The sequence below is a fragment of the Aquarana catesbeiana genome, linkage group LG10 (genome assembly GCF_042186555.1).
Source record: "Aquarana catesbeiana isolate 2022-GZ linkage group LG10, ASM4218655v1, whole genome shotgun sequence".
Classification (NCBI taxonomy): Eukaryota; Metazoa; Chordata; class Amphibia; order Anura; family Ranidae; genus Aquarana; species Aquarana catesbeiana.
This window is the reverse complement of record NC_133333.1, coordinates 41226579-41247924: the sequence shown is the minus strand read 5'-3', so window position 1 is coordinate 41247924 and position 21346 is coordinate 41226579. Positions and strand designations below refer to the sequence as shown.

Sequence of the window (21346 nt, the reverse complement as noted above, 5' to 3'; positions counted from 1 at the left end):
GATTTACTGCACCAGACACTTTTATTTATTTATGTACCTGTCTTTTTCATATATCATATACAGATAGTCCTATGGATCTGTCACTGTTTTTGTTTTTGCTTGCACTGGACACTTTGTTATTATAGTGCTTCCCGAGTTGTGTTTGGATGCACAGCACTGCATTGTTTTGCACTGAATGATTTGCACTTTCCATTGTGGATGCACCAGTATTTTCAGTATATTTGTATTAAGATGTATTGGTATGCAAATTTGTAGGATTTATGCACCTTGTTGCACTTTGCACTTTATTTATGTATATTAGCAGGTCATTTCATCATTATATATCCAGTGTAACACAATTAGCACACCTAATTCTCTCACAGGGATAGTTGTACACTTATCCATATTGTTACTTCTAGCACGATCTTAAATCACCTTTGGATTAGCGCAGCACCATACTTTATACTACATGTACTGTGACATACTGAAGCAGAGCATGATCCTTTACCCTCGGAGACTGGGCGGCAGGGCAGTATTCCAACATGATAACGACCCCAAACACACCTCCAAGATGACAACTGCCTTGCTAAAGAAGCTGAGGGTAAAGGTGATGGACTGGCCAAGCATGTCTACAGACCTAAACCCTATTGAGCATCTGTGGGGCATCCTCAAACGGAAGGTGGAGGAGCGCAAGGTCTCTAACATCCACCAGCTCTGTGATGTCATTGAGGATTGAAAGAGGACTCCAGTGGCAACCTGTGAAGCTCTGGTGAACTCCATGCCCAAGAGGGTTAAGGCAGTGCTGGAAAATAATGGTGGCCACAAAAAATATTGACACTTTGGGCCAATAGGGGGACATCAGTAAACTGTACCCTGCATGCATGCTTCTCTAGAGACACTCTGCATGTGGTTACTGAACAAATTGGGGAAAAAAATGGATTTTGGCTTAAACTGCTCTCGTATGGCAAATCCATTTAGCAGACGTATTGGTTGTACTGTGTTTACCAGTTTTAAATACTTCTCATTTAAAAACAAAAAGGTCAATTCACAATGCTAAAATGCATACATAATGTGCCTAATTTGCCAAAATGATTATTAATTAAAACTAATATTTACTGTAAATAATGATCTTATTAGAGAATGATGCATGTGTTACAGCTATTTTAAATAACCCGAATATCTTGCTTTTATTAATTGGACCAGAATTTTGTTGAATTTTAGCGCATAATAATTATGTTCCAACCCTTAACTCCTTTGTTTAAAGTGCTTACATATAACTTGCCAGACAATATTCTTTATAATGTAATTGAGCTGCAAAAAAGAAAAATTATTCCCCTTGCTACTGGTATTCATAGGTGGGCACAGCTGGGAACTCAGAGGCACAAATATCACCACTATAATCAGTTTTGGGGTTTAAACAGTGGCGGTGCGTCCATAATGGCGCACGGGCGCCGCCCCCTCTCTCCAGTCACCCCTCTATCAGCAATAGATAGATTCATGCATTGCATGAATCTATCTATGGCCGCCGCTGCCACCCCCTATTCAGGCCCCCAGCCCCTGAATTACAGCGGCGGGGTATTTTTTTTTTTTTGAAGCACCTGATTAGAGCCATAGGCTTTAATAGGCGTCAGAAAAGGTAAGCAGTGAGCGCCATGTTTGGCGCTCGCAGTTCACTCAGCTGTGTTTAAAAAGCAAATGAATATTCGCTTTCCTAACACTGAACCGCCTTTCCGCCGATCAGGTGCTCTGGTCTTTTACCCGTCACCTGATTGGCTGAAACAACAGGTGCTGTAAATGGATGCCTACCAGGCGTCCAATCATAGGGGAGGACGGGAGAAGACATTGAGGACATGGAGGAAACCACTCGCTGCTCGCCGCAATCATCCGCTGTCCCACCGAGACAGGAAAAGTGCCGTGCAAATGGCGGGCGGGGGGGGGACAGTGGCAGCACTTGATGGGAACAGTGGGAGCATTTGATGGCACCATGGGAGCATTTGATGGGCACAGTGGAAGTATTTGATGGCACAGTGGGAGCATTTGATGGGTACAGTGGGAGCATTTGATGGCAGAGTGGCTGTGTTTGATGGCACAGTGGCTGCGTTTGATGGGCACATTGGTGGCTATTGATGGGCACAGTGGCTGCGTTTGATGGTATAGTGAGGCTGCAATTGATGTTTTTTTTTTTCAGTTTGTTTGCACCCCCCAAAAAAATTTTGAGCACCAGCCACCACTAGGGAAAACCTATGGTCAGAGGCTGCCCACCCTTCCACAATGCAGGAGGAAGGCTGGGCAGCAGCAAATGGAAGGGGGGGGAATTCAACAGCTTGGGGAAAGGGCAGGCAACAGCAAAAAAAAAACATGGAGTAATACAGCTAAAGGCTGCCAGCCCTTTCCCAAATAAGATCTGTCCAAAAAAATAAAAAAAATAAAGAAAAAGCAGACATGCCCTAAAAGAGAAGGAGAGGTGATGTCATAGTAAGTGGTGAGAAGTGATGAACTGAACTGTCCTTTTAAAGAAATTTGGAAAATAAAGGAAAAAAATAATATTAAAACTCACACAGTCACCTCATTTAAATATTTTCAATATATTATATTTTTATTTTCAGTTTTAGATATGTTTTATGAGGCATTTTTTGGCACACGTTCCTGCTGTCAAACCAGTGCCTCAGACTTTTCCTGGGTTACCAATCACACCCTTCAGGGATAGCAGAGGGGTATGCATTTGTCCTGCTGCCTGGGTACATAGGCTTTACTATTTTTTCACTGTGCGTTTGGTAATTTGTCGGTGAGAACAGGGGTTAATTTCTTTCTTGAAATGTAGAAAATTGTTCTTGGATACAAAGTAACATTTACAAACCATTCCAAGTCTTTGCACATGTGTCCAAACATTTCAGAACATTTGTTGAACAAACAGTAAAATGCAACTGTGTAAAATATGGATTTTGCCAAAGAGGAACTGCTTGTACACCTTGTACCCTGTACCTTGGCACAAAATGAAACTCAAATTAGTATAAATATCTCTCCTATATTCCCAAACCCTCACTCAACTCTAGTTTCAGGTACAAGATCTGTCAGGATACTCGAATATTGGCCTTCGAACCTGAACCATAACCATAACTTCCATAACCATGAATAAAATCTTCATTGTCTTGATCTTGAGTGCTATGGTAACTACAGGTAAGAAATATTTATGGCATAAAATTATATTTTTTTTTTTAATTTGCGTTGCTCCATTGTACTAAACGTTTGTATTCTAATACAAATTGGAAGTAGTAAATTGGAAGCCACAGAGTGTGTAAATCCTAACAACGAACTGGTCTTATTTACTCCAATTGTGTCTGTTAACCCTTTCATGACTAAGCCTATTTTTGACATTTGGTGTTTACAAGTTAAAATCTGTATTTTTTGCTAGAAAATTACTTAGAGCCCCCAAACATTATATATATATTTTTAAGCAGAGAATCTAGAGAATAAAATGGCGATTGTTGTAATATTTTATGTCACACGGTATTTGTGCAGCTGTGTTTTAAACGCAACTTTTTGGGATAAGGGCCATTTTCATGAATTTAAAAAAAAACAAACAGTAAAGTTAGCCCAATTTTTTTGTATAATGTGAAAGATGATTTTATGTAGAATATGTATGTAATTGCACGCACTTGTGGAATAGCGACAAACTATGGTACCTAACAATCTCCATAGGCGACGCTTTAATTTTTTTTACGGTTACCAGGTTAGAGTTACAGAGGAGGTCTAGTGCTAGAATTATTGCTCTCGCTCTGACGATCGCGGCGATACCTCACATGTGTGATTTGAACACTGTTTACATATGCGGGCGCAACTTCCGTATGCGTTTTCTTTGCTGCGCGAGCTCGCGGGGACGGGGGCGCTTTAAAAAAAAAATTTTTCTTATTTATTTTTACATTCATAAATTGTGTTTAAAAAAAATATTTTTTTTTTATCACTTTTATTGCTGTCACAAGGAATGTAAACATCCCTTGTGACAGTAATAGGTGGTGACAGGTATCTTTATGGAGGGAAGATCCCTCCTTTGCACTTCACAGTATTCAGATCGCCATTTTCGGCGATTCTGAATACTGTATATTTTTTTAAAACCGGCGTCATTGGCAGCCGAGTAAACGGGAAGTGATGTCATGAGGTCGCTTCCGCGTTTACAATTAGGGGGCTGGAACGAAGCCGCTTACGGCTTCGTTCCAGACTGTCAGTAGCCGCCGGAGGAGACGGATTGGTGATCAGGCCTCCCGGTGGATCGGGAGGCCTGGTAAGAGCGGCGGGGGGGGGCGGGAGGTGGGGACGTTCCCTCCCACTCCTCCGGTATAACAGCTGAGCGGCTTTTAGCTGCATCAGTTGCTATACTTGGAAAGCCGATCACCGGCTCTAAAAAACAGCACCGGGATGATGCCTGCAGCTGCAGGCATCATCCCAGTATAACCCCCGAAAGCCGAGTATGCACATATGCGTACGCTCGGCGGGAAGGGGTTAAATATATAATTGAAAGCATTTTGCTAAAACTATTTATAAAATGCAACAGAATACCAGTTGAATCTGCCAGAGATACAGAGCTGATAATATTTTGAAAGGTCAGTTACTGAAAAAGAAGTTTGTTGATAGGCAATATAACCCTAAACTTATAGAGAGGGTCCATCAAAAATGTCTTACTGGTCCATCCAGGGCTAACAATAAAGACACATGGCCCCAGATGGATGTTAAAAGAGAAGTATGGGTTTCACAAAAAAATAAAAATCTATACCCACTTAGGTGGATGCAGCTTTGGTCCAATCCTGCATCTGTCCATCTCCAGCTCTAAGACCAAGAATTGGGCAATCAAACAATACTTTAGCAAGCTTTCGAATGAACTGCACTCCTATGATCCATAGAACAAGAACAGCCAAAAAAGCTTTGGCTATACTTCTCAGATATATTGCATAACACATAGAACAGAGGGAGTAGTCTATGCCCTCCAATGCCCATGCCAGATCCAATATATTGGAGGAACCAAATGACCAATGTGTATGAGAATTAGGGAACATTAGGTTACCCTAAGCATAGCATCTCAAACCATGATGCAACTCATTACAATAAAGACTTCTCCTCCCTAATTTTTGGGGGAATTTAAAAAAACCCCTATTGGGAGGGGAAGTAATCAAATAATCACCCTTAGCCAGCGGGAATCTTTTTGGATATATGAGACCCTTTATCCGCTAGGCTACAATATTGATTTTGGCATTAATTGGTACTTATTAGCTTAGGTTATCAATTTTATCATTTTTTGTCAATATGTAATATTTAGTGTATCACATATTATTATTTTCCTCATCTCTCTCATGTAATTTTATTATATTTTTAAGGTAAACATTGTAGTTGATTATTAGTGAATTTTGGGGAATCATTTTTGAGCTGCACACCTAGTGACATCATGCTTGTCGATTTTACTTATCTTGCCTTTACTTTTTTACCCTGTATTATTTTTTACTCTACATTATTATTTCTTTAGCATATTCCAATCAGAATGTAATACTCAATAGGATCATTTTAAATAAGATATCCGGTTCATTTTTATATATTTTCACATTTACATTCATTCTGACCATATGAATGTTTTATTTTTGTTTCATTTCCTAGACTTTGTTTCGTTCCGAATTAGTTTTTTAATGAATTTTGACAAATTTTTAATTGGTTGATATCCGAATTAACGAAAACCCATTTAACAAACTTTTCTGAATATTCATAATTTTGAATATTCAAAAATTTGCAAATTTGAAAACATTCGTAAATTTGGAAATTCAAAAAAAATCAGAAATTCGGAAATTTGAAAAAAATTGTGAATTCTGAAAAAATTGGAAATTCGAAAATTCCAAAAATATCAGAAATTCGGAAGTTCGAAAACTTGAAAAACCAAAAATTTGAAAATCTGAAATAACTAACTAATAACTTAACTAATAAATTATAGGTATTGGAATTTCCTTTCAAATTTGTCTGTTAGTGAATGTAAAGAATATAAATTTATCCGAAGTTATGAATTATCCGAAATAACGAATGCCATATCTAAACGAATGGAACATTGCAAATTAATAATAATAAATTACAATGATAATAATAAAATGTTTTATTATTATTATTATTTATTATTAATTTGTTCCGTTCCATTTGTTTAGATGCAGCATTCGTTATTTCGGATAATTCGTAACTTCGGATAAATTGGTATTCAGTCACTAACAGCCAAATTTGAAAGGAAATTCCAATACCTATAATTTAATACTTAGTAATAGTTAAGTTATTATTAGTTAGTTATTATTTCAGATTTTCAAATTTTCTGGTTTTCGAATTTCAGATTTTTTTTTTAATTTTCCAATTTTTTTTTTTTGAATTTCAGATTTTCCAATTTTTTTTCGAATTTCCAAATTTCCCAGTCTTTTCGAATTACTGAATTTTTTCGAATTTACATTTTTTTCGAATTTAAGAATTGCGATCATAACAAATGACCCGAAAAACGGAAAAAAACAAATGAATTAATTTTTCGTCAGTGCACATGTCTATTATTTTACCTTAATATTTTTAATTTCATATATATAACTATGCCACTGATCATGTCTCAGCTTTGCTCCATACCATACTCTTATTTATTTGATCTCATAAGCCTTTGGTTATTTTTTTTTTAGATTAATATATTTTTATATATAAATAGTTTTACATTTTTTCAAATTTTTATACCTATTCATATATATTTCTTACACATTTTATATCATTTTTATAACACTTTATTGTCTTGTTTAATAAAGTATTGTTCACTATTAAAATAGTAAAAATAAAGTTTTGTTCTCTTTTAAATTTAAAATAACAAACATATTATATTTACCTGCCCTGTGCAGTGGTTTTGCACAGAGCAGCTCTGATTCTCTTCTTTCCGTGTCCCCCATAGGTGCTCCTGGCTCCTCCTCTTAGAGCAGTGCCCCCAGAAAAAGCTGCTTGCCCTGGGGGCACCTCCTGAGCCACTGTTCTATGCGTCCATAAGACACTTAGAGCCCTGGCTCCCCCCCCTGCTCTCTCCCCATTGGCTCACGCTGCTGTCTCACCCAATGAGGGAGAGTCCCGGGGCAGCCAAGGCTATCGTGACCATCGCCGGATTGGAGGGGGCTCAGTGGATTGGGGGGGGGGGGGGCACTGCACGCAGAGGTTTTTTACCTTCACTCATAGAAGGTAAAAAAACGTCAGCCGTTAGAACCAATTTAAGTATATTTTAAAGCCTTCACTTAGACATTTAATGATGTCTAGGATATATATTTTATGTGAATTTTTAGACATTACTTTATATTATATTTGGTGCTGTGTAGTTCAGTTAGTATTGTATACCATTGTGTTATATTCCTTTATTCACAATCTTCTCTTTTTATTAAGTTTGATGGTATGCTGGTGCTTGTAGTCTGCTTTGTAAATATCATTAAAGTGATACTAAACACACCCAGTTTAATTGATATTATCCCTTGTATTCCTGTATATGGATGATGGCACTGTAATTATTTTAATAAAAAAAATCTAAGTACCTTTTTCCTAATCAATGTACAGCTATCACATGCCCCAGATATTTCCCAGCCTGCCTGCAGGGAAACATAAGCAGGAGGAGCTTCTAGTCCTCTGCTGCTGGTCACGTGTTCAAAATAAAAAAAAAACAGCCTTTGGAATACACAGTAAAAATAAATAATTAATATCAATAAAACTGTTATAAATTGTCATACAAATATAATATTTGAAATCAAATCTTCATTATTTTGTGACAATTGGTGTAGTTGGATTTCTGCCAGTCATAGACTGCATCACGCCTTTCTAGCCTGTGTCTTAGAATAAGAGGGAGATGAAGCCTCCATCAATCTACATGTGATATCCCAACCCCTATTGTGTTTACCTGGTTAGTGGGCATGGAGGAGGAGAGAGGGAGTGGGCTGTCGTATACTACTGTGTATATGCCCACATGTGTGACTCTATAGTCACATGGGCTGCTCAGATGTGATAGGGAGGAAATGCTCTGCGTAGAAACTCACTGAAAAACGAGCATGTGCAGAGTTGCCAACCATGGTCTGCAAAATCCCTAGCAGAATTGGTGACTTGAACAGAAGGGGGAGATAGAGAGCAGCAGGATCAACCAGCTTTTTTTTTTTTTTTTTTTTTCAGAATACAGAAAGTGAATCTCATAGTGACTGAGTGACTATGAACAGCATGTAATACACGGATACATTGATAGTTTTTTATGATGTGGGTTTAGTGACACTTTAGGTCCCACTTGCAGTGCTCTCTCCGCTCTGCTCCTTTCGCTGAAGCTGTGCTTATAAGCTGGCATATTCTCTTTTGGGCAGGTTTGGCATAGAGGGCTGTGCTCCTGAAACATGTTGCCACCTGCCCTTTCCTGAGACTCTGTGCTATACCAGGTCCATGCAGTGCTGTGGACACCGCCAGCTGTCATCCTCCAAAGCAGCCAGAGGGACAAAAGGAGAGAGGTAATAGTTAGATGAGGAGAAGCAACAGTTAGCTGAATTGATAACTTTGCCCTGAATGGGAAAATCACAGATTTTTCACTTTAATTCCATCATGTTGTCTTTTTGTATTTTAGGGCATCTCAAAACCATGTGCAAAAGGTGTTGGAATATTGACTCAACTGAATGCGGCACAGAAAAGGATACAGAATGTGATGGAACCAAGTGCATGATGCTGTCAGAATACTACAATATCAGTAAGTATGGGGGAACTGCATGCTGATATATACTATGTTACCAAATGTATTGGGACACCTGCCTTTACACGCACACAAACTTTAATGGCATCCCAGTTATAGCTCATAGGGTTCAATATTGAGTTGGCCCACCCTTTGCAGCTATAACAGCTTCAACTCTTTTGGGAAGGATGTCCACAAGATTTAGGAGTGTGTCTATGGTAATGTTTAACCATTCTTCCAGAAGTGCATTTGTGAGGTCAGGCCTCTAACCTCTCTAGGCCTCTAACCCTGGCCTCCTTTCCTCTCTATCTTTCCTCATCCCCTCCCTGGCTCTCTACTCCTCAGGAGCACATTCTTCCTTCCCTAACACCAGTTTTCTTCCTAGTTTCTGATCCATCTCCTCTTCCTAGATTTGTATAGGCTACAAATTGTACCATTGTATGGATATTGGTGGGCCTAGACCCCGCTCTTGCGGGAACCTTCCCAGGACCACTTGGCCCCCAGGGCTTTAAAAGGCCTATACTCTGCTATTATATCAGTTCTTGTTTTCATACTGCTGCAGCTTGTTTACTTTTGTAAGCTAATTTTTGTTACTACTGTCAATTATTAGAACTGATCCCCTGAATGGCTCTCTCTGCAGCAGCTGAAAGCTGACTTCTTCTCCTCTCCCTCCCACCAGCTTTTGGCTGCTGCAGTGTGAGCCTTGCAAGGGATGGGTTCCAGTAATCGCCCCCCTGCCACACCAAGCACTCTCCTTGGACACCAAACATTTCTCCCTGCTGCCCAGGCCCCCCTGTGTACCCCTGCCACCACCACCGTGCCACCTCCCTCCCTCTCCTCCTTCCAACTGGCAGATGCATGGACACCATAGGATCCCTCAGGATGGAAGGTCCGGTAAATATGTCACATTTACCAGCCCCTTCCTTTCCTTAATGAACACAATGAGTGATCGGTAGTGATCACTCACTGTGTTCATTCATAACTGATAGTAAACTGTCTTTATTTGGGATGAGGGGGGCTGACAGATTGGCTTTATGGGGCCCTGTGGTTTCTCACGGCAGCCCTGGGGGTGGCTAACACCATTGCCCCTGATGAGTCACAAGCCTGTAGCTTGTCAATCATCACCTGGCCACACCTAATCCTGTCCATTGCTTTTTATATTGACAGCACTGCCTGTGTTGTTGAAACCCTCCCATCGTGAGCATAGTGCTGTATCTGGGTATGGGGGGCATGTGATACACAAAATGTAGGAGGATTCAGATCAGTGAGGGAATGTAAAGGAAGGTTTTTGGACTTAAACATTTGGAAGGATTCCTTAACACTTAACTAAGCTCCCTTACCCACACAAACTTAACTACACTTAGCCCTTAAACTTAACACTTATCAATGAACCTGATCCTGCTTAGCTCTTACCTCAAACCTATTGGGGTTGATTTACTAAAACTGGAGAGTGCAAAATCTGGTGAAGTTCTGCATAGAAATGAATCAGCTTCCAGTTTTTTTTTTTGTCAAAGCTTAATTGAACAAACTAATGTTATAAGTTAATAGGCTACCATGCACAACTGTACCAGATTTTGCACTCTCCAGATTTCGTAAATCAATCCCATTGTGTTACTAAAGCTAACCCTTACACTCAAACGTTACCATTTAACCAGCCCCCTAATGTGTAACCTACCATTTAGCCCCATAAACACTAACCTTGACCTGCACCCTAACCACTAAGCTGGAAAACATTTCTCGATCTCGATTAAGTCCAACAAGGTGTATGCCACCTCATGAACTTATCTCTTTGATTTACAATTACATTTTTACTGAGTGCCAAGAGCATAGCTTTTTCTATATTTTCTCCATCACTGGACCTTCTGGTCTCAGCTCTACAACTGCATAGTCACCTGCAGCCACTGTGGCTGCCCCTCCTCTTGCCCAGTCACAGAGAACATTGTATTATATTAGCTTATTCACAAAATAAAAAAGCCTTCTGTGAATGAACAGCCGAGTGGAGGGTTGGGAACAGCGGTGACCGGTCCATAAGGGGCGTAGCTCCCCTAATTCCATGTGGGGCGCCAGACTCATCATTTTTTTTTGGAAGCACATGATTAGAGCCTGAGGCTCTGATTGGCTTCAAAAAGGTCGAACTCACCCAATATTCGCTATGGTCTTCCGGCTTCTCCTCCCGACCAATCAGAACAGGAGGCAGACCTTAAGACCGGATTAGCTGGAAGGAGAAGCCAGGGAAGCCATGACTATATATTGGGTAAGTGCAGACCTGGCGGGGGGGTTTGTTTGCCGCGCCTCCCAACAAAATTGAGCACAAGCTGCCACTGGGTGGGAGAGTTGCTGTTATATAGAAGGCAGCATCTCTTCTGTTTTTTTTTGTCAAAGCTTAATTGAACAAGCTGATGTTAGAAGTTAATTGGCTACATGTACAGCTGCACTGGATTGTGCATTCTCCAGTTTTCATAAATCAATCTCATTGTGTTACTAAACCTAACACTCAACTGTTACAATTTAACCAACCCCTGATATTTAACAGTTAGCCCCATAAACCCTAACCTTGACCTTCACTCTAACCACTAAACTGGAAAATGTTTCTCAATCAGTGGCTACAGACGCTGATCAGTGTATTTTGGCAATAGCACGATGTCCCGACAGGGGGGCATTCCTTCAGGGGAATCCCATCTTTTGTTCAGGCTAAAAAAAATACTAACAGTGTATAGCCAACTTTAGATTGACCTAACCCATAACTATATCCCAAAATCAGATTTAACACTTGCATACTTACCTTATCCAATGCCAGTTTTTTGTCCCCCCAGTCATTTCTTGTAAGACAAATGTTCACTTTCATGCTTTGTGATATTTTTTCAGGCAATGTGATTTATAAAAGTGTGAAAAAAACGTGTGCAAGGGATATAATGTGTGATAATTGCTTCTCCGTATCAACAAACCATGGCTTCAACCTCCGAGTCAGTGGTGAATGTAGGGAAGGAGAGAACAGTAACGCTGAACTGGAGTATAAGGGTGAGTTTATGTATCCTTGTCTGTGAAAATAATTATAGTTTTGTTGTCTTCCTCCTATTTTTTGAAGCAAAAAAGAAGTGCAGTAATTCAGCAAGCAACTGTAAGTTTGAAAGTATTTAAAGCCCATTTTTGTCATTTTGGGTAGAGTAGGCAATTTTATTTGTCATCTGTGTGCCATTAGGATTTCCCTTCACTTCCTGTCCAGAAGACACAAAAAGGAAAATCTCTTCTTAAACATTTGTTACCAAAACAGGCACCTTTATTGGATGATTTCACATTCTTTCCCGTTCTGGTGGCAACATTTTGGATTTCCTCCACTTTCTAGCAACAACAGTCACTAAGATAAAAAAAAGAAAGCACATCTCCACAATCTGGACCTTTCATCACTTTATGTAAAACTAAAATATTCATCATCTATAAGGACGAAGTCTACATCACTACAGGGAAAGTGATGAATTGTTACCCATGAACTACTATGCTGAGCAGTTTATACAGATAAGTGCATGCAAAGGATTTTCAGTTTGAAGCTAGGTGAACCTAGATAGAGCTTCTTCAGTTGAATTAATCACTAGCAAGCAAGAGTATTAGCATTAGCCAGGTAGCCTGACCTAAAACAAGATTGCATCTAAAACTGAAGTTCAAAAGGTGCGCCAAACTGTTTTCCTATACAGTACCCTATTCCATCAACATCCACCACTGGAGGTTATAAGCTGAGGACAACTAGGTGAAGAAATACCAACAGACAGAAAGACATACCTGGGAACTTGCCATAGTCAAGCCAGCAATGTTGGCTTTTCTTGCCAGCTCATTACTGGCTGGGCTCAGTTCTCCAGCTCTCTGTAATACTCAGCATCCGTTGACTGTAAACATTGTAGGTAGTGGTTGCTTGGATGCACAGATGCCAAACTCCAAGAGGTAGCAAGGTGCAGGCGGTTTTACATGGTATCCATCCAATAGTAGCCTGAGAGCAGGACATGTGTGCAGGACCAGGCAGGTGTCATCACACAAGGTCTGCCTGGAAGTTGAACTCCCCATACTGCTGTGCCAGAATAAGGCTTAATGCACACTGGTTTAAAAAATTAAAAACTCACCTAAGCTGCATTTTTTCAACCAGTTTACGTGGGTTTAGCAGCATTTGGTGTTTGGGTGTTTATTTATTTCATTTTTGAATTGTAATTTATTCTGGCCATTGCAATGAATAAGTCCCTAGCAGTTTTTGGAGTTTTTTTATGCCCAAAAGCTTGAAGAATCAGCAGAAGAATTGTATTCGGGAGAGGAGAATTTCACTGCCTTTAAATTCTGCTGCTCCTAAACTCTGGCAAAAGCCTATGTGTGCATGGACACCCCGTCATAAAAAAAAGGCAAAAGCTCCTATATTTGAATTTAGGAGCAGCAGTGTGTCCCAGGCTAAAGTGTTCGGGTTTGGCTTGAAGTAAAGGTGGCAATCCTAAGCCTGACCCACCTCTACGTGGTGCACCAGCCCAAAACCAACCAGATGAGACTCTGCAGCATTAATTCCCTCTACTACACTCTCCATGGAGCACTGAAAGCTCTGCTATGGCCTTCCCTGAACTGCAGCATAAAGGTGGGCCACCAGACCCACCTCTTCTTCCTTGTTTCATCTACATCCTCAGTTTGCAGAGGTGTGGCCAAACATTTTAAAAGTTCTGATGCCTAGTCTAAACCACATTGAAGTCAATAGGAGCTGAATCTGTCAAATTAATTTTCTCCAATTTAAGGCTAATAGCCAGTGGATTGGCAACAGGAGTGCATGGGGCACTGCCCCAGGGGACTTTCACCATTGCAAAAACAATTTTGCAGAGCAGTGACTTTAATATTGCTGAGAGTGTAACATTAAAAATGCCCCTAAACTCGACAGGCAAATGATGCATTTGTGAAAAAAGTAATATAGCAAAACTGATATTTTTACGAAGGAAAAGAAAAAAAGCCATTACAATGTCGTTATTTCAAGCTTCTTAGCAAGCTTCCTTTGTTTTATAAATAATGTGTATGGGTTAAGAGTAACTGTGGAAGCTTGAGAATGGATGTCATCAGGGAGAATTTTCTGCTGGGCAAAGTTACATAGGGAAGTGGTCCCAATGCTTTGGTGCTCCCAAGGAGGAGAGTCAAGAGGGAAAATGGCTAAAAGATGTATAATTGCTCTGCACTTAAATAACTGTTAAAGAATGTTTAACCTTTCATATGGCGTTCTACACTAAAGATTCTGATAGTATGGTCAGATGTTGGCACCAAGTTGTACCAGTCCCACTCCTCTTCTTCTTTTGATTAGAACACTCATTCAACTGTTTTGTAGCCACCATATGTCTCCTGGTTAGAGGCCCACACACAAATTCCTAGCCCTGTGACTAACACTTAATAAAGGAATGTCCACACATGAATGCATTTTCAGCACTTTACTGCACCTTCACATCTTCACATTATTTCCCATGCCATTTCACATTTGACATACTATCAGAATCTTCAGAGCAGAATGCAATGTGAAAGGTTAAACATTCTTTAGCAGTTATTTCAGTGCAGAGCACAAGTACACATCTTTTAGCCATCTTCCCTACTGATGAAGAGTCATCGGTTGGTAGGACACAGGCGGGCGGCATGCACAGCTTTCTGCTTTGCTGACAATAGTACATATAGTTGCAGGAGAGAGCCGTGCGGGCTGTGCTCCCTCTCTCCTTGCAGAGTCGCACTGCATGGGAGTTAACACAGAGTAGCGATCAGATCGGGATCTGTCCGCGACACCCTGGTTGAAAAACCCTGATCTATACCACCTCTCCTGGAAATTCAGCCCGCAAAGGGCCCCTTAGCTCATCTCAGTGTAGGTCTATATCTTGGCATCCCTAGGGAGGGATTTCTCTAAAAGGGAGCTAACACCTGCTTATAACTTTTACCTTACCATACCAAAATTGCAACAGAGTCATCTAATGGTAGATAAGCAAACTGCATCTGCTACCAAATGAGGTGGGGCCCACATCCCCAAATACATACCAGATTCTTATCAAGGGTGTGTATCATACAGAAAGTAGGTAACACACAGACAACAACTGTACAACCACAAATGACCTTCATCTGACAGAGCTAATCCCCCACCCCAAAAATTCCTCCTCCTATAGAATGGCAGAGAAAGAGGCTGTTGCAGATGAGCAGCTATAACTAGACAAGGAGTGGAGAAGTCCAATGCCGCTAGAATTGTATGGCTGTGTAAATCCCCTCACCTCCTCCTCTGATATTTATATGGATGTGCAGGGCAGTGGCGGCTGGTGACGTTTTAGGATGTTGGGGCGCCAGACCCGCCCCTCCTTTTTGACCCCTCCCACTTATAAGCCCCACCCCTATAGCATCCACCCACTCTGTCCCCTGTATTCCCCTTGCTTCCACCTATAGTGTCAGGAGTATACAGCTCAGCATCACATGACAAAAGTATACAGCCCCAGAATCACAGGACAGAGTATACAGCCCAGACTCACAGCAGAGTATACAGCCCCAGAATCACAGCAGAGTATACAGCCCAGAATCACAGCAGAGTATACAGCCCAGACTCATAGCAGAGTATACAGCCCAGACTCACAGCAGAGTATACAGCCCCGAATCACAGCATACTGATCACCACTGTTCACATCATTGATTATCATCACATTGCATCACTGATCATCATCTCATTACTGATCACCAATGATCACATCATCAATGAACATCACATTGCTGGAACACAGTGTGCCCTTGTACACCTTGTGCCCCCTAGAGTCCATGAGGTTATATCTATACAGGCTCTTATGTGAAAGCCCAATAACCTCTAGTACATAGACAGGACTGTAATCACCACAGGCACTGTCTGCCCAGACACCTCCCTATCAGAGGACTTGTTTGCTGTTGCTGGGCTGAGTCAGTTGCTGGGACAAGGACTTTGGGGGAGTCCTGAGTCGGAACTGTCCAGCACATTGTCACCCTTCTTCATGTCCAGCAACTCAGGGACATCCTGCAAGGCTAGCCTGCCAACCATAGCTGCCCATGCTTCAGGCTGGGATGGAAGTGTCAGTGTAGAGAGGAGGGAGGGCTGTGAATAAAAAGCTCAGTTCGGGCCGTGCATTCCACTGAGCTGCTGACATCACTTCCGGTTTATCACTGGCCAGGGAAACCGGAAGTGATATCGTAACTCGGAGGGAAAGCACTGCCCATGTCCTAGGGTGGTGCCAAACAAGAACAATGCACCCATAGTGATACTACGGGCGGAAGTATTCTGGCGCAATGGATTGCGCCACAGGGCAGGTCAAAACCCTGCAAATGAAGCGTCTTGTCTGCAATCTCGTGATTGCATAGATGTTGCACTTAAGGACATTTTTTTTTTTAAAGGGCCTTTTTTAAAAATGATTTATTTACTTATTTTGTGACTGCCTGGGGGGAGGAATGGGTGTCGCCCGTGCGCCCCTATGGATGGGCAGCCACTGGTGCTGGGCAGAGAGGGTTCTATGTAAGCCACCAGAAAAGAAGCTGCTCTGTCACTTGTGAACACAGAAACTGGTAGAGGAAGAGATTATTGCAGAAAACTTCCTCTACTGGCTTCTGTATTTGAAAGTGACAGCAGTTAAAGGTGAGCACAGGGCCAGTCTCGGAAGTTCTGCCTACAAAATATAATATATATATATATATACACACACACACACACACACACACACACACACACACACACTATTTTACCAAAAGTATTGGGACACCTGCCTTTGCACGCACATCAGTTTTAATGGCATCCCAGTCTAGTCTATAGAATTCAATATTGAGTTGGCCCACCTTTTGCAGCTATACCTCTTCTTGGATGGCTGTCTACAAGGTTTAGGAGTGTGTCTATGGAAACGTTTGACCATTCTTCCAGAAGCACATTTGTGAGGTCAGGCACTGATGTGGATGAGAAGGCCTGGCTCGCAGTCTCCGCTTTAATTCATCCCAAAAGTGTTCTATTGGGTTGAGGTGAGAACTCTGTGCAGGTCAACTTCCTCCACCCAAAACTCGCTTGGAAAGTTCCCAGGTATGTACATAGATAGATAGCAAATGTATTAATTTATTTTTATTTTCCAGAACAATGTCATGATAAAATGCCACTAAACAACTTCATGTGTCCAAGCTGCTATGTGAATACATCTACTGATGGCTGCAAAAGCAATGGAATGGTGTTGTGCCGTGGGAATGAATTTGAGTGTTTGAAGTGTAGGTCATTTGTTCAGCTGTCCGGTATGTATCTATCACAATTATGATTCTATTGTGATTACCACATAAACAGTATCGCACAACATTTTTGAAAATATTTTATTACATCTTTTCATGTGATAACACTGAAGAAATGATACTTTGCTGCAATGTAAAGTAGTGAGTGTACAGCTTGTATAACAGTGTAAATTTGCTGTCCCCTCAAAATAACTCAACACACAGCCATTAATGTCTAAACCGCTGGCAACAAAAGTGAGTACACCAAGTGAAAATGTCCAAATTGGGCCCAAATAGCCATGTTCCCTCCCCGATGTCATGTGACTCATTAGTGTTACAAGGTCCCAGGTGTGAATGGGGAGCAGGTGTGTTAAATTTGGTGTCATTGCTCTCACTCTCTCATACTGGTCACTAAGTTCAACGTGGCACCTCATGGCAAAGAATTCAGAGGATCTGAAAAAAAGAATGTTCTTTCTACATAAAGATGGCCTAGGCTATAAGAAGATTGCCAAGACCCTGAAAATGAGGTGCAGCACGGTGGCCAAGACCATACAGTGGTTTAACAGGACAGGTTCCACTCAGAACAGGCCTCGCCATGGTCGACCAAAGAAGTTGAGTGCTCATGCTAAGCGTCATATCCAGAGGTTGTCTTTGGGAAATAGACGTATGAGTGCTGCCAGCAAAGCTGCAGAGTTTGAAGGGGTGGGGGGGTCAGCCTGTGAGTGCTCAGACCATACATTGCACACTGCATCAAATTGGTCTGCATGGCTGTTGTCCCAGAAGGAAGCCTCTCCTAAATATGATGCACAAGAAAGCCCACAAAAAATTTGCTGAAGACAAGTAGACTAAGGACATGGATTACTGGAACCTTGACCTGTGGTCTGATGAGACCAAGATAAACTTATTTGGTTCAGATGTGTCAATCGTGTGTGGCGGCAACCAGGTGAGGAGTACAGAGATAAGTGTCTTGCCTACAGTCAAGCATGGTGGTGGGAGTGTCATGGTCTGGGGCTGGATGAGTTCTGCCGGCACTGGGGAGCTACAGTTCCTTGAGGGAACCATGAATGCCAACATGTACTGTGCCATTAATGTCTAAACCACTGGAAACCAAAGTGAGTACACCACCAAGTGAAAATGGGCCAAATTTGCAATTTTCCCTCCCTAGAGTCATGTGACTTGTTAGTGTTACAAGGTCTCTGGTGTGAATAAGGGGCAGGTGTGTTAAGTTTGGTGTCATTGCTCTCACTCTCTCATACTGATCACTGGAAGTTCAACGTGGCACCTCATGGCAAAGAATTCAGAGGATCTGAAAAAAAGAATGTTCTTTCTACATAAAGATGGCCTAGGCTATAAGAAGATTGCCAAGACCCTGAAAATGAGCTGCAGCACGGTGGCCAAGACCATACAGTGGTTTACCAGGACAGGTTCCACTCAGAACAGGCCTTGCCATGGTCGACCAAAGAAGTTGAGTGCACGTCCTCAGCGTCATATCCAGAGGTTGTCTTTGGGAAATAGACATATGAGTGCTGCCTGCATTGCTGCAGAGGTTGAAAGGGTGGGGGGTCAGCCTGTCAGTGCTTAGACCATACGCCGCACACTGCATTAAATTGGTCTCTATGGCTGTCATCCCAGAAGGAAGCCTCTTCTAAAGATGATGCACAAGAAAGCCTGTAGTTTGCTGAAGACAAGCAGACTAAGGACATGGATTACTGGAACAATGTCCTGTGGTCTGATGAGACCAAGATAAATGTATTTGCTTCAGATGGTGTCAAGCGTGTGTAGCGGCAACCAGGTAAGGAGTACAAAGACAAGTGTGTCTTACAGTCAAGCATGTCATGGTCTGGGGCTGCATGAGTGCTGCCAGCACTGGGGAGCTTCAGTTCATTGAGTTCATTGAGGGAACCATGAATGCCAACATGTACTGTGACATACTAAAGCCGAGCATGATCCCCTCCCTTCGGAGACTGGGCCGCAGGGCAGTATTCCAACATGGTAACAACCCCAAACACACCTCCAAGACGACCACTGCCTTGCTAAAGAAGCTGAGGGTAAAGGTGATGGACTGGCCAAGCATGTCTCCAGACCTGAACCCTATTGAACATCTGTGGGGCATCCTTAAATGAAAGGTGGAGGAGCGCAAGGTCTCTAACATCCACCAGCTTTGTGATGTCGTCATGGAGGAGTGGAAGAGGACTCCAATGGAAACCTGTGAAGCTCTGGTGAACTCCAGGCCCAAGAGGGTTAAGGCAGTGCTGGAAAATAATGGTGGCCACACAAAATATTGACACTTTGGGCCCAATTTGGACATTTTCACTTAGGAGTGTACTCACTTTTGTTGCCAGCGGTTTAGACATTAATGGCGTGTTGAGTTATTTTGAGGGCACAGAAAATGTACACTGTTATACAAGCTGTACGCTCACTACTTTACATTGTAGCAAAGTGTAATTTCTTCAGTGTTGTCACATGAAAAGATAGAATAAAATATTTACAAAAATGTGAGGGGTGTACTCACTTTTGTGAGATACTTTATATGGAGCGATGTACTCCTTGCCATACATTTTGATTCACTTTAAGGTTCATTGACCATAAGAATGGTATAAGGCTCCAAAGATCCCCTTTACTTTAAGGTGCAACACAGAGTTCCTTTGCCTACTTAAATGAAATAAATATTAAATGAACCCTGTATATAGTTTAGACTGCATATGTACAATATTTTACATAGAAACTACATTTTTTTTAAAAATCAAGCAATCACGAACACATTTTTGCTATCAAACAAATGAGCATTCCCTTTTCATCCTCTTTTATGCCTATCTGGATTTTAGAATTATACATACTGTATGTGATAGGAAAAGGGAATGATCCCTCCTGTCTCCTCTGTCTCAAGTCACTTGAACCGTCCAATCATGTAAGGAATTCCCCATGTTTTAAAGGTACAAATCCCTCCAAAGCAATCATTTCTAGTGGGTTGATTCACCCTATATTGTTTCACTCAATGAAGAGTCCATCAGTCAGATCTCCTTACTATAATTTAAGGATCTGTCCCTGCCCACCTTGATGTAGTTCCAGCTTGGAACAACCAAATCCTAAAACAAAAATGAAAAATATTGCAGCTTACTAATCCTTAGATGTGATGGTTGCATTATTTTCCTTTTTTCAGGGGTTTTCTCCTATTTTTACCTGGGGATCCTTCAAGTAACAAATTACATGTCTTAGGGTGACAAGGTTCAGAGCAAATCAAGTTTAGCAACATTATTCACTGTACCCTATTTAGAAGTATTTGGTAAAAATAAAATCTTATCTTGATTTGCAGATGGTAAGAAAGTACCAATGTCAATACAAGCCTGCATTACAGAAGGTGGTTGTAAAATGGGGGATGGAGTTGTAGCCGGAGCAAAGCAATTAGAAGCAATAGAGATGACGTGTACCCCTGCAATATCAGTTGTTCCTGCTAGAAAAACAACAACCAATGCAGCTGCAAGCCAAGCTTGATCTTATGTTAGGACTTTGATGCATGTGTAAAACGTCATAAGCTTTGGTTGCTTTAGAAACAATGACAACTGAAAACAGCATTGAGATGTATCAAACTGTAGATGTGCTAAATGCATGTTAATAAAATCTTTAACTCATCATCAGTGTTACTTTGTTTTTTCAAAGACAATCTGCATTTGTCATTATTACACACAGTAATTGGTATATGCAATATACTGCACAATGCCATTGCCTTAATGATGTGTCATGAAGAAATAATTCCCGCATAATTAATTCCCGCATCGGTCAGCCAGCAGCTCTGCCATCTGTTGTTGTAGGTACTTTCCTCTTAGTTTTTGGCACTTGACACATTTGTGGAGTATGAACGATATACACCTTTTCATCCCGACGATCCAGAAACCTGCAGACCTTACTGCTCCTTCTGTGAAGTGACGTCCTTGGTGCTAAACTTGCTCATGGAAATGCCTAACAGAGCAGTAATGTGATGATGTCCTGGAATAATGATGGAATTTTCTCTTCACTAAACAAAAAATTTGCCCTTCCAATGCGACCACCAACTCGAAGTAACTGGTTGTGATCAATTATTGGTTTTAATTTGTACAGAGGGCTATTCTTAGATAGGTTTCCTTTTGAAACGTTAGCAATCTCTTGTGAGTACACTTCATGTTGGACACATTTGATGATAACTCTTTCTGCTTGAGAGGGCCTTTACAGATATTCCACTTGTGGCACTCTTTTCCGGTGCTAGAGCCGTTTGCAAATTGATGAGCAATATGAATAAGACGTGCAATGGCTCGTACAACAGAGGACCACTTAGAAAAGCGTTCAAAGCGGTGAGGACTCAGCCTTAGCCTTGGCTTCACAGAGGTGTTGAGTGTGGTGGTAACAGCTCTGATTTCCTTATCAGATTCTGGATGAACCAGT

The 21346-nt window shown here is 41.3% G+C and overlaps 1 protein-coding gene across 2 annotated transcripts; it reads left to right on the top strand.

Annotated features, from left to right (window-relative positions):
- Nucleotides 1–2998: 2998 nt before the first annotated feature.
- Nucleotides 2999–20562, top strand: LOC141110616 (uncharacterized). 2 transcript variants are annotated; one of them, XM_073602058.1, is made up of 5 exons: nucleotides 2999–3156; nucleotides 8600–8719; nucleotides 11567–11719; nucleotides 16805–16957; nucleotides 20244–20562. In XM_073602058.1, exons 1-5 carry the CDS (start codon nucleotides 3108–3110, stop codon nucleotides 20420–20422), a joined length of 654 nt encoding a protein of 217 aa, XP_073458159.1. In that variant the 5' UTR covers nucleotides 2999–3107; the 3' UTR covers nucleotides 20423–20562. The 2 variants fall into 2 exon arrangements, with proteins under 2 accessions (XP_073458159.1, XP_073458160.1); XM_073602059.1 differs by lacking the exon at nucleotides 16805–16957.
- The last annotated feature ends 784 nt before the right edge of the window (nucleotides 20563–21346 follow it).

What these genes read in the sequence shown, in the direction of transcription:
- LOC141110616 (XM_073602058.1), top strand. Translation starts at nt 3,108, where the DNA reads ATGAATAAAATCTTCATTGTCTTGATCTTGAGTGCTATGGTAACTACA. An exon ending in CGCTGAACTGGAGTATAAGG is followed by an intron (nt 11,720 to 16,804) that starts GTGAGTTTATGT and finishes TTTATTTTCCAG; the next exon opens with AACAATGTCATGATAAAATG. An exon ending in GTCATTTGTTCAGCTGTCCG is followed by an intron (nt 16,958 to 20,243) that starts GTATGTATCTAT and finishes CTTGATTTGCAG; the next exon opens with ATGGTAAGAAAGTACCAATG.